At 26.8% G+C, this 14,493-nt stretch overlaps 1 protein-coding gene and 1 pseudogene across 5 annotated transcripts in view; one reads left to right on the top strand and one right to left on the bottom strand.

Moving 5' to 3' along the window:
* LOC145195458 (NACHT, LRR and PYD domains-containing protein 1 homolog) overlaps nucleotides 1-14,493 on the bottom strand; it is a 49,940-nt gene that overhangs the window by 17,486 nt on the left and 17,961 nt on the right. For 4 of the 5 annotated variants that reach the window (XM_090076598.1, XM_090076599.1, XM_090076600.1 and 1 more), the window contains 2 exons: nucleotides 8,143-9,480; nucleotides 6,066-6,098 (listed from right to left, as the gene is read on the bottom strand). In XM_090076598.1, the coding sequence (XP_089932724.1) occupies nucleotides 6,066-6,098; nucleotides 8,143-9,480 (1,371 nt within the window). Of the gene's footprint in view, nucleotides 1-6,065; nucleotides 6,099-8,142; nucleotides 9,481-14,493 lie in introns of those variants that run through there. The other variant, XR_016449145.1, reaches the window with a different exon arrangement.
* LOC149894015 (uncharacterized) lies at nucleotides 1,690-3,761 on the top strand (annotated as a pseudogene).

Here is a 14,493-nt window from a genome sequence, read left to right as displayed (position 1 = left end):
AGCTGCTTCAAATGGACAATGTTTCAAGAATATTACCAAAACATTATCAAAGCGTCATAAAATGTTGCAATGCTGGGAAATGTTGACATATGATATACTTTTACTTAATTATACTGTGTCTGGAAACGTACCTAGATTTTTTCGTAACTTGGATGTTAAAGTACAAGAAGTTATAAGATTGCTACTTAATTTAGATATAGAAGGGAATTAATCTATTTTTATAGTGAAATCAATGTCAATTGATAGTATTTGCTATTCTATTAAAGCAGTGTATGTGTTGCATACTGTTACAGAAGAAACTGTCCCAATTTTTTTTAAAGTCATATACATTGTCTGTTTACGCGACTGTTGGTTGTTATGTGTACACCTGTTGACACCAAATTATTTTTCACATCATTTGCATTCTTATCAAGTTTTGAATGAAAATGAGTGGACAGTTTGCAGAACAGGATGTTTTATTGATTTTTATCGACATGACTATTTTAAATTCAAGCATGAGATATAGCGTTATGCATCCAACTTGCTCTTCAATTTAAGGACATGATTATTTGAATACTTATTTAGTTTGTTTACTTTATGTAGTTTGTTTATTTGAAAATTATGAATGTTTAATAAAGTTATTGTTCTTATTGTTTATTTGCAATAGGGCAAGAATTAACCGGTGACTATTTATGTGACCTTACAGAGCAAATGCTAACAGAGCAAATGCTAACAGAGCTTTTACCTTTAATAAAAGATCGGATAAGATTTATTCGTCTTTTGAAAACAACAAAACAATCTGTTTCAGCAACATTAGATAATTCTAAATCTACCTATACTGCAGTTGTATCAAGTGTTATCAGTGTAAATAATGAAAAGGGCGAAACAACAAACAGTGGCAGTTTTTCAGAAACTGAAGAAGCAGAATGTTTACATAGATTTGTTATAGCATTTTTACTTTATAAATATATTTTTTAAAATAATAACACTCTACCATTGATTTGAATTTATGAGAGTATTTGCATACTTTTATTTAATTTTAATACTTTAATGTTTGTATAATACTTGTGTTTAAGAACTATTAAGCATTTAATGATGAATTTCATTATTATAAACTATATTTTTACCCATATTAAATTACAGTTGAATGAGATATTTTAAATCAGAGTAATTTAAGGAAATTACTCTGTTTGCTTGAATTACTGTGCCAGGTGCAAGAATTTCCTTTTGTATATCAGTTGCCACTTTAATATTATAGCTAAGCTACAATGTCAAGATAAGGCTAGGTTTGGTTTAGGCTCAAAAAGCAAAGCGCTTTTAATTGATGCACTATTTGATGACTTAAAAAGACGTGACATTTTGTAAGTTGAAAATTATTGTTCTTGTTTTATACTTTGCTGACTCTATTTCTATTCATTGATTTTTCATGATAAATTATTTTTCATATTTAAAAAAATAATTTGTTCTTTACTTTGCTTCATTTATATTATAAAATTAGTATTAAATATTTTGTAATGTTTTATCACAAACTGTTTATACAGGTATCCAACCAGAAGAATATATTCTGCTGTTAGCTCAGCAGTTACATTAAAATATCCTTTTTTGGCTGATTACGATGGAAGTAGTGTAATGCAATTAGCATTTTATATACTATTGATTATACTTTTACTTGTCATCATCTATTTAATAAGAAAATTATATTTTAAAATTTAATTTTTGTCTATTTCACATTTTAAATAGGTATTTTGAGTTTAGAATATTATTAGAGTAGCTCTTTGAAGGAAATTTAAAAAATATAGACTTCCTCTTTGTAGCGAAAATTCAATTGCTGTAACAAGAGAAAAATTTGGAAGGCCTGGTGTTTAAGGAAGAAAACGAAATATAGATCAAGTTGAAATTGATCAATCTGACAACAGCACCCTTTCAAAAATAGCTCGAGTTAAGGTATGTAATAATGTATATAGATATTACTTGCTATAACCTCGTAAAATTATTCTAATGTGATGTTATTTAAATGTCAAAAATGTATATTTTCGTTACTGCTCACAAGTTACAGCTGATTGATGTAAGATAATATACTTCTATATGTACAGTTATAACTATAACTGCTTTTTATTAGTTGGCTAATGTGGTACAAGGTGAAGATCACATAAGCATAAAAAAACGTCAAGATGCTTTAAAAAAGGAAATAAAAAAACAGACACCAAGCTTTGATATGATCAAAGATAAAATGAAAAGAACTTGTGGGTATAGACAACTTTTCTGCCATGCACACACAACTGCAGAAGTTCTGGAAGAATTTCCGTGTTTACGACTAAATACTTTTGTAAGATTATATAAAGAACTATTGTTCTTTTATGAAATGTACTTATTTTTTTCAATATTTCCGTTGACTTTCTTTTGACAGTTATGAAAGACTATATAAAAATTATTACCTTATGAACATTTAAATTATAAAGTATAGACTTATTTCTAATGTAATATCATAATGTAGATGAATTTTGCAAATGATTTTTATAAATTAAAGTTTACAGCAGATGTGATTTTGCTATATGGTGTAGACGTAACCAAATTAGAAATAAAGTTTCTATCCCTTTATGATGTGGTAATCAAAGAAGCAGCCGAAAGATGCAAAAAGTATTGTGAATATTCAATAATGATAAACAAACATTTTGAAGAAACTTTGGACAATGGTAAACGGCAGGGTAATTTTTATTTTAATTTTATTTCCAACAACAATAAGGACTAGTCATAGTAGGCAATAAGTTACACGAGTTTAGTAACTCTAGCAAATATTGATTAACTCAAAAACATTTGATCATTTTTTAATACATTACATATGTATGCTAATACTGCTATTTTATATTTACTAGTTTTATTAAATGTATTATTATGCATGTATTTACAATTAAAGATATAAATACTTTTAGATTGGAAGGTGATGTTTGTTACATTGCTGTTAACTTCATTATTTGGGGAGAAGGAAGAATTATTTTTTCCCTTACCAAAGTAGGTAGGATGTTTATTGGTACATTGTACATTATTTAGAAAATTGCACTTGATCATATTTTTTTATAGTCCATTGTTTATAGTCCATTCAGAATTATTATATTTATTATATATTTAACCCTAAAAACTAATTTATTTATTATATATTAAACTATAAAAACTAATATATTTATTATATATTTAACTATATAAACTAATATATATTTAATAACAAGAAGATCTGAGAAATAATAATAAATATTAAGTAGGAGATCTAAGGAAATGCAAAAATTTACTGGTTTGAGGAAATAAGTTATTGAATATTTTAAGTCCATGTAAATACTCTCATACTAAGGACACAATTTAAAAAAGTGATGATGTCCTTTAGGTGAGGAGTCTGCAATAATTTCTATTATATTGAAATGTTATCAATTAAGAAATTTTAAAATTGAATGGTTTTAAGAGCTTTTTATTAGAGGGATTTTAAGTTGTTTCAGGTTTGTTTTTTTGAATAAATGAATTATTGTATTTATTTTTTTATTTATACAGGAAATACCACTTAGTCCAGTCATATTGCCACAAGAGGACGAGTGGACAAGAAAGGTTTGTTTCCTAAAACTATTTGCACTTTTTCCAAGGCTTTTCAAGCATGGTTTGCAGCATTTTGGATATTCAGCACTGAATTCACAAAAGGATTGACCAATACATGTCAATTTTTAGAAAAAGTGCTTCTTGGTGGAAAGGTCAGAGTGCCAAATGTTGTCAGCAAACGGGGCAACCGCCTTTTGCACTGATATTTATGACTTTTGTTTTTTGTATGTTTTTGTTGTTAATCTTTACAATTAATTTATGTTTTTTTGTCACTAAATTCGAATAAACTCATATTTGAATATTTGCAATATTTCTAAATTTTATTATATTTTGTGCTACTAGGCGATTTCTTGATTTAATTTTTTAAAATAGGTCTTAACGGTAAATAAACTTCTTAACGTAGGAATAATAAATATATATAAATAGAAAAATACTTTTAACTTAGGAATATAATAGTTGTAATAGTTCAATTTGTAGCAGAAAATTTGTATCAATTTGTTAATAATAGTTTTATTTATGAAACTATTATGAACTATTATATGTAATAGCTTTAACGTTATTTTCCAATTTGTTTTCGTTTTGTACAACTTGTTTGTTTTTGTAAAACATTTACGGACCTGTCTCTGGTTGTTTTAAAGGTTTTTTTATTTAATGTAATCTTTACTGTATATTACTTTGATGTTATAAGATTTTAGACATTATTACAGAATTTTCTTTATTGAGTTTTCATATTGCATGCAAAATTACAGTGAGTTAAAGAATCTAAACATTTGCATATAAGCAATATTATGTATAAATTAACTGTTTCAACTAAAGTGTATATTCAATCTATCCTAAGTATATTACCGAACCAACTTTATACGTGCTTGAAATCCTTATAGCGTAATATGAAAAATTATTGAATAATTTACAATTCAAATTAAAAACGAAAGTACAAGTTAAAAAAGGGTTTTCCAGTTTCGGATTAAAAGATTTAAAAAAAAGGGTTTTCTAGAAAACCCTTAAAGGGTTCCACCCTCGGGACAAAGTAAAAAACCTTTTAGAGCTATTTATAAACCCCTTTTTTTTTTACAATGCAGGCTTAGAAGAGAAGAAAGAGCTACTCCCTTATCTACCTATTTTAACCCAATATCTATTTTAAAATGGTGCTTTCTGTTAGAAACGTTCAAAATCGAACATTTTTCGTAGCTAATACTTTAAGAACTTAAAGCCGAGGTGAATGCATCGATTAAATGTCAACAACTGATGTTTTACTTAAAGCTTTACTCTGGTCGTAATAGCTCTTATTGCAGCGATGTTAGGAACACAATTTACTTTATAAAGTCAATGTCAGCAGGTCAACATGAGCTATCTTCTCAGAGCAGTCTTAAATCACTGCAGTTATTTTAGTGATAGTCATGTACAAGTTAGTAACTTCATATATTCGCTTTGTTCCAGTTTAAAAAATGTTATAGGTTTTTTAATGTTTGTTTTTGTTCTTTATGTTATTTAGTTTACGTTTTATTGATTTCAAGTTATTGATTAGTATTACGTAGTGTTTTAAATAAATTTTGACGAAAAAGCAGCTCGGTTTCAGAGCTGAGTTTATGTTTTAATTTGCTATCTATCGGTCAGTTTTCAAATTGTTGCATTTTACTTTTCAATTCAATCGGAGGAAAATAAAGATTTTTAAGACTTTTAATGGGCACGCACAGAGTCCCCTACTTTCTTACTTACAGAAGCGTGCAAAAGTTTATATTACCAGCTAAATTTTTCAAATTTTTTCGTCATAACTTTTTGACTTTTCACTGAAAATGAATGACTTTCTAATTCCTCCACATTTTTTCATCACAGCACATCAGTATTTTGTTAGCCTATAGATTTTAATATTGCTTGACAACAACAAGGTATAGAGTCGACCAAGTTGATAAGAGCATCTATCGTGATTTTTTCCCAACAATCCGAGAGCATCTGGAATAAATCATTATTATCAGTCGGTTTTTCGCCTATCAATTGACGATCAAAATGTTCTCAAAGATGTTCTATTGGATTTAAATCTGGGTTTTGAGAAGATTTATAAAAAATCCAATTTTAGACTGGCTAAAATTGGATTTTTTATAAATTGGATCTATCAAACGTAACTGATACTAACATCATTTACTCTACAATTAGTAAAATACTGAATCTTTACAATATACTGAGAAAGATGAGAGTCATTTTCTTCGTAAAACAGACCGAAAAGACTCATGTCATAAAAATCTTCACTATTTTCTTTCAGCTATTGAAACTTTGTTCAAAAGAAATTTCTTCGCGTGTTTTTATAGAAAAAAGATCATTTAGAAAGCTAGAAATGCTCAATGGTATTTTGCAAAAGAGAGTAGAAAAGTAGTCAAATTCATCAATTATTTTAAATTTATGGCGCGGGAACGAACCGAAGAAATGTTCTCGAAAATAAAGCAATCGCATTTTCAAAGCATTGATCACGTAAAAGTTTCCCTAAACAAATTAAAATAATAAATAATTCTTACCTTCAAACATAATATATTTTTTTGGTAGCAAATCTAAAAACAAAAAAGGCACGATGTATGAAAATTTGTTTTATAAAAAACTTATTTAATTAGAAATGAAAACAAAAAAGGAAGGGGAAATAAATTTAAAACGTTTATCCCTCGGCTCAGCAAAAATTCAAAAAGTGAAATTTCTAAAACGATATTTTTTGGCATGAGCAACCAATATTCCCTTGTGATAAGGAATCAACATTTTTTCTCGGTATTTTAATTGTTATTGTCTTGTAACCATGTTGAAAAGTCAAAGTTGGTGTTTTTGTTTTGGTCAAAAACAATAAAACTACCTTTAAACTTAGCATACCGTTTAAACGCTTACATTAATCTATTTTTAAAAATTAATATTTTTTATTATTTTATTCATTTTGACTTATATTTTTAAAAAAAACAGATACCTTTTATTTTTAAAATAATATGCATGTAAATATAATTAACATGTATTTATTTTATGTTCATGTCTGATATTTTTTTTAACGAGCATTTGTTGCAAATGCTGGTAAATATTTTTTTTTAAAAATATCTTATTACCAAGTGATTTATTTTATCTTAAATATCTAGAGAATTGTTATTTTAAAGGAGGATAAACTATTTAAATTTTTTAAATTAACACTGAAAAATATTTAAGTTTATTTTTTTTATTTTATTTTTTTTATATAGATTTTATATTTTAATTTCCTTATATAGAGTTGACAAGAGAGTAAAATAAATTTACACTCTCACTTTATACAACTCTTTATAAGGAGATTAAATTGTTGAAAACTTAATTAACTAAAATTTAACCTGATCTTAATTTATTCAAAGGTGATGAACTGACTTTCATAGCTTAGTTAACATTATGTAGTAGTACTTTACTGGAAATAATGAAACATAAAGTAAACATGTACATAAAAAATTTGAAACAAAAATATAACATTTAGAGCAAAATAAAAAAACATCAAAAAAGATGTTAACGATATAAGAATATTTCTTTTATCGTTAATATCTTTTTTGATATATAATTTTTTTCCTAACAAATAGAATCATAAGTCTCCAAATGTTATGACCTCAGATTTTGTCATTTTTAAAATTACTTTTTGTTTGAATAGTTTAAACATATGAAGTTAGTTGTCGATTGTTTTTTTTAGAATGTGACTAACTAAAAGGTTGCAATAAGTTAGATTCATTAGTTCAATCAAATCTGAAAAATTTTTTAAGCTAAAAAAACTGTTTAATTCATTTGAAGAAAGATTAGTTAAGACAAATTAAATAACGAAGTTGTATAAAAATTTTTTCAAAATAGTATCTGTGATTGCTATTAAAATATTTTATTAAACATTTAAATAGTTTATTAAAAACTTAATAGTTGAACTAAAAGTTGCAATAAGTTATAACCATTAGTTAATCAAATCTGAAAAAGTATGAAGTCAGTCTCCTCTAGAGCTACTTCATGCTTTTAAAACACATAAAAAATGTTTGGGAGGTTCTTCCAGAAATATTGAGCTGCAGAGAGATAAAAATATTTGAAAATTTTAAATCAAACATAAATTAAAGATTAAAACTTTTTAAATATTTAAATCAAGATTTTGTAGCACAAAATTTCACAACTCAATTTCTTTGAAACTCAAACTGTTGATTATATTAAGACCCTGTTACATGAAAACAAAAATATGTACCAATGAAAATTATAAAACATCAAAAGTTTTTAAATACCATTTCTCCTACGCTTATTTAATATTGTATGAGAAACATCTTTTAAATATTGAATGAATCATCCTCCTTTAAAACGTTGTTTGGCCTAATTTTATTCTATTGTATTTATTAATGGTTACAAGTTTTTGGTGGCCGTCATTCATTTGATGTTTTTTTTTTCAGTTGATTTATATTTTTAACTTACAAAGTCAGTCAACATATTTAAAAGTAATATTAAAAAATTCATTAACTTGAATAATAAAATTAAGGGGAACAAAAACTAGAACTTATTTTAACCATAATAAACAAATAAAGAAAGCTCAAACAAAGTTGTAGTTTATAAATAAATCTTTAACATTTTAAATGAACTTACCAAGTACAGAACTAAGTAATGAATTTCTTTCTTCATTTGAATTCTTTAAGTTAGCAAAAAAACTCACTAAACCACTTTTGTTTTTATTTACTAGACCACAGATCATAGACAAACAACTACGCAACTTTTCGTTACGCATTATTTCTTCAGTACTCAAATAAATGTGTGCATGAACCGAAGCACAAAACTCCATTAAAGTGAGGTGAGCAAACTGATATTGATAACCAAGTTGTGATTCAACTCTTTCAATGAAACCCAAAAGTTCGTTTTCAACTTCATCAAAGTCATTCACAATACCTTTCATTTCCTCTTGGGAGAAAAGAATTTTACCTTGATTGAACAACTCCCATGCAACTTTACAAACTCTTAAAACATGTTGCTTGTTACTCTTACTTTGCATTATACTATGAACTGTTTCATCGGTTTTACAAATGTGTTTTTGAAAAAAGTATAAAAAAATAGAGCAATACAACTCAGTCATAGTGTTAAAAGAATAAGAACCACTAGCAGCAATAATTGTACACATTGTCGATAAATAAAACGGAACAGATGCCATGGATTTAGCATAGAAAGACTCTTTCAGAACACTTTTAATGATTTCTTTTTTGTTGCCAACTTTTTCAATATACTCATCTATTCCCTCGTAATTTAAACCCATTATTTGAATGGTTAACTTATCTGTACATTCTCTAACTTTATATTTATATTGTGATATAGCTCCAACTCTTCCAGCAACAACACATTTGTGTTTTTGAGTATTCAATGCTTTTGATAACACATTAACAATAGGTTGTTTGCTTGGATTAATTGGATTATGCTTTATTAAATCATCTAAGTGAGCAAACTCATCCAACCCATCAATCACAAACAAAACGGAAAAATGCTCACAAACACTGCACTCTTTAAAGATATCTTTGTAGAAAACATTTAACAGTTCATTTATGTTACCAATGTTTTGAAACTGATTTAACTTTCTACATTCAAGATAAACCACAAAATCCACAGTTTCCCATAAGATACCATTGGCCCAGTCAAGTAAGCACTTTCTGAGCAAACAAGTTTTTCCAATTCCAGCAATACCAGATATCAAGAGTAAGGGTAAATTTTTTGAGAACACTTCATTAAACTTGATTGGTTTATATGTCATTTGTTTCTTAAGAAAAAACTCTCGTTCAACAATATTTACAGTGTCATTTTCCACATTATCTGCATCAACTACAGTCAATTCAACAAACTTATTTAAGAGTTCAACTTTAGCTGGAGTCTTTACTAAACGCCCAATTTCATCCATTTTTCCATATGTGTCACGATAAAACTTTTTTAGTGCTTCATGCATTTCTGAAAGAACAAAAGAAGAAATCTATCTTAGGTTTCTAAAAATTAAATGCAAAATATTGTAATTCAAACAATCTGAACAAAAACTAGTGTAAGTTTTTTTTATCATGTCAAATGATGAAATTCAATAGAAAGTTTAAAATAGGTTCCCAATTTATGTTTTTTTTAAAAAATAACTGAGAATGTTTACCTAAAGTTATAATTTTTATTTCTTCTTTTTTAAAAGTTTGGTTTATATATTCTTGTATTTATTTGTGGATTGCTCTTATGATCTCATTTTAATGTCTATTTTTATGATGTGAATTTTAAGTCTTTTTTTACAATGCAAATTATTTAACTTTAATTTTTTTTTGTAGACTCTTACATCATTTGAATTTTTTTTTTGTAGGATTTAAAGATTTATTTAGTTCTGACGAACAAGTAAGTCTTATTTGAACAACATTTTTCTAACAACACTTTGTTTTCTCTTTTTAATATTGTGAAGAAGTCTTTAAAAATTTAAACTGTTCTCTGGAAAGTTTGAGGTTTTGTAATCTCACCTGTAACAGATATAAGTTTTTTGTTGTTAAAAATTTATTAGTGAAATGAATTTACTTTCGTTACAGTTTTTGGAAATGAGTATATGTAAGTTGTTTAAAATAATTTCAAAATCTATTACGTGAATAAAATAACTTTATCCTAAATCCACTATTAGTTCAATCGTCATTTTCAAAGTCACATTCAAAATTTTTTTGGAAAAGTTTACTTTATCGACTCTTAATCTCTTTAAAAAATCATTTTGCATTTGGTTCATTTTCATTTCATCTTTCTTTTGAATCATTTGATTTTTTTTGTAAGATTAGAGTTTTCTCTTGTATTGTGCATACAATTATTTCATTGTTACATTTAAAAAATATTTGTTAATTTTAAAAAGTATTTTTTAATTTCTTTTATAAAATATTTTGTGTGATAGTATTATCAACAACAAGAACAAGAACAACTAAAAATAATAATAACAAAGGAATTATGATACAATTTGTTTTTACAAGATTTTAAAGGAAAACTTGCCATAGAAATAACAATCAATTTTTATGTACTTCAATTCTTCTATATCTTGTACATTATTTTTATTACTTTTGTCATCAAAAATACAATGTTAATAAGTCAACAAAATCAACATATTTGATTGACTCAGTTAACACAGATTTATTTAAGAGACAATCTTTCAGTTAACACATAGATTTGTTTAAGAATTCTGTAAGAAGTTAGTTTCACAAACTTATAAAACAAGAAAAACAATTTGAAATTCAGTGAAATTAAAACAATTTTAAAAAAATTACATATTTAAACAATCAATTGATTCTGGTTTCGACAGTATTTTTCAAAGCCTATTTATACTTTTTTTAAATTTATTTTTATATTCTCTATTTTTACATTATTTTACATTTATAAGTATGTAATTGAAAATTGCATCCATTTAGATAGATCACTGAGATAAATAGAATCCACACAGATTTGCTGCTGTTATCAAGCCTTCTAAAAATAATCCTTTATTTTTGTTTGATAGTTGTCATAGCCACAAGGCGGATATCACATTGCCTCCACACTGTAATCATAAACTTCAGTCACTAGACGTTAATTTTTTCAAATCTCTTAACAGCAAATATAACAACAAGACAAGAAACTGGATGCTTAGCAATCCTGGATGTAAATTGTTTTTTTTTTAAAGTTGCAACTATGTTTAAAGCTACTGAGTTGATGGCTAAGCTAAAGGTTTAAGCTTTCTGAGTTTAAAAAATTCATAAAAAGATTATTGAAGAAAATTCCTACATTTTTAAAACATGCAAGAGCAGATTTCAAAAAGAGCAAAAATAACATCTAACACCTGGATGCTACAAATCAATAGAAAGTATCTTTTTATGAAAAATATTTTTAAAAGCAACTACTTTTGGACCTTTTTACTTTTGCTTTTTAGGTTGCTTATCTATAAGAATATATCATAATATTTTAACAGAACTGAAACAAGAAAATAAAAATATTGCTATTCCTAAAATGATGAGGTACTTGTATTTATATTTGTATTTGTATTTAAGTACTTTTACTTAAACCATATACCCTGCTATTAGTTGGGTAAATTAAACATAGAGTCAAGCTTGATTTCGGAAGATGTAGCCCCACAAACTATAAAAGATATAAGTTTATATTAGTTTTACTTTTTTGTCTTGTATTACATTAGAATTTACTTCACAGACAATTCTATTATAGCTAAACAAAGATTCTATTACAGGAAAGTAATTTTACTAATTAAGATTTTATAAGCAACTTTACAGACAAGAAAGTGTATGCCAAAATTAAAATACGCCAGCAAAACTTTTTTTTATGCAACATTAAAGTGGTCTGTATTTAAGACAAACAACCGTGGAAAAATTTCAATTCTAAAAGTTTACTTCATTTAAAACAGATCAAATCCATGTCAAATCATCCAGACTATGACATCATTACACCCTTAGAATAATTTTTAGTTAGTAACTATTTGTTTATTTTTTTCAGGCAATATAAAAATTTTAATATGGCAAAACTAATAAAAGAAAAACATAAGTAATCCCAGGTCAACAAAGATAATGATTTAGACAGATCTAGACAGGTTAATGTATGAAATTTAAAAAAATTAGTTTCAGACTCTGACCATCATAAGGTGTAATAAAAACCAAAATCTGACAAGAATCATGAACATATAAGAAGATTTCTTTGGAGGGTCTGAGTATCTTGTTAGAGCTACACCAGAAGTTAAAGAAGAACAAGGATTCTATCATTATCAGGAAGAAAACTTGGAAATCATGTTTCATCAAAACAGTTAAACTAGTAATTGACTTCTATCTAAGTGATAAGTTTTCACAAACGATGCCAGTGCAAAAAGACTTTGTAAGCATTCAGAAGAACCAGCATGTTCAAAAAATGCTGCTACTACTCAATTCCATCGAAATATTAATTACATTTAAAAACCTTCTCTGAAACCTAAGTGGTGCACTACAACTAATGCTTAAGGCAATCAAAGTGTCTATGTATCTACTACCAAAATACCATACAACAGTACTGACCAAACAACACTAGTATTACAAACAGTACCACTTACTAATTACTAATTTGTTATGCAAACAGAATTGACAACCTTACCACGCGTATACATCTTAACCACAAAGTAGCTACCTAAATAACTGCAAAGAAATTCTGAAGGAAAAAGAATGCCTAATATTGATCAAAGTTAACATGCTGTCCAGAATGAGGTTCAAGAGCTGGAGCAAAAGTTAATGTTCACTTTACCCAACTGTGCTTTAATTTAAAGAGGATACATTTCTCAGACAAAAATATTTTTGTCTACAAATATCAGGATAATATAATTAGATATATCAAAGACAATCAAAATGATGCATTTGGTTTTAAGTACTACATGGATGACTGTGCACCACAATTTAAAAACTTTAAAAACATTATTAACCTTTAAACAGATAATAGATTTAAAGATAATAAACTCCTTTTTTAAAGACAAAATAAATGGAATCTGTTTTAAGTTATTTTAAAAAGAGGAAGTTGACATAACTTGAGCACAATTAGCACAAAGATATCTGCTAAAAAGAAATGTTTCTGGCACAAGGATAAATTAACTGGACTCATCTTATTTTTCACAAAGTAACATATTTTAGACATGATTTCATGTAGCAGATTACCCTAAGAGAATATGATTCACAGGTGTTACAAGTTGTTTTAAAAACCAACTAAAGAATGAACTTCAATGATGAACAAGTTAATGACATTTTTATGCAGCTAGCTACAACACATCAAAGTAACCAACAGTTCATTTTATGTGCAAAATTTAATGGCATGGCAGTACATTCATAAATATCCCACCATTATACAATGGGAAATAGCATGGTTTAAATTTGAAAAAGTTATTATTATTAAGTAGCTGATAGTGGATTTTATTGTTAACACATGCAATTTGATCAATCTTTGAGATTTCACTCATTAATGTTTCAAGAAGTACTGGACTTTTGAAAAATTAAAAATCAATAATAGAACCAAAATTTTATGGAACAACGTGTTTTATGGAATAACGTATGGTCTTAGAGTGTTAGATTCTGTAATTCAAATGTGTTGGAGTTTTGAAAGAAGACCAAGGAATGATATTAATAACTAAAGAGGATATTGAAAAAGAGAACTGATCTTTATCCTGGGAAGATGAAACTTCTTGGATGTAAGCATATTTGATGGACTAAATTTAACTTCATAATGACTGATGAGGAAAGCTTAGATTATTAAAATATTAGATTAGACACTACTTTAATACAATGTTGTCCTATTTATCATGTCATGTGCTATGGCAATTCACTACTACATACTTAACTTAAGAAGAATTTGACAAATACTGCAAAGAAACTTACAAAAATTCTTCAATTTACAAAGTATTAGAACATGATAGCAAAATTAGAAAGTAGGAAAGTCAGCTGAAGAGTTTGGATTCTCAAAAGACATAAAAGATTATTCCAGTATTTAAAAAAGTTAATATTTATCAAAAGGACTTTTAGTGCAGCTTCACTAAAAAAATTAACAATGTATATAACCAGCTTTATGATGTGCAACCAGCTTTATGATACTGTGTTCTGGACTCATCTTATTTTTCACCCTAAGAGTATATGATTCACAGGTGTTATGAGTGTCAAGGTAATAGGAAAGATCTTTAGTTGTTTTAAAAACCAACAAAAGAATAAACTTCAATGATGAACAAGTTAATGACATTATCTTTATGCAGTTAGTTACTACACATCAAAGTAACCAACAGTTCATTTCAATTTTATGTGCAAAATTTAATGGCATAACAGTGCATTCATAAATATCCTACCATTACACGATGGGAAATAGCATGGTTTAAATTTGACAAAGTTATTATTATTAAGTACCTGATAGTGGATTTTGTTGTTAACACATGCAATTTGATCAATCTTTGATATTTCACTCATTAATATTTCAAGAAGTACTGAA

The sequence above is a fragment of the Hydra viridissima genome, unplaced genomic scaffold (assembly GCF_058129835.1).
Source record: "Hydra viridissima isolate aposymbiotic clone 2 unplaced genomic scaffold, HvirCarnegie_v1 scaffold_1, whole genome shotgun sequence".
Lineage (NCBI taxonomy): Eukaryota > Metazoa > Cnidaria > Hydrozoa > Anthoathecata > Hydridae > Hydra > Hydra viridissima.
This window is presented reverse-complemented; position numbering and strand designations above follow the sequence as displayed.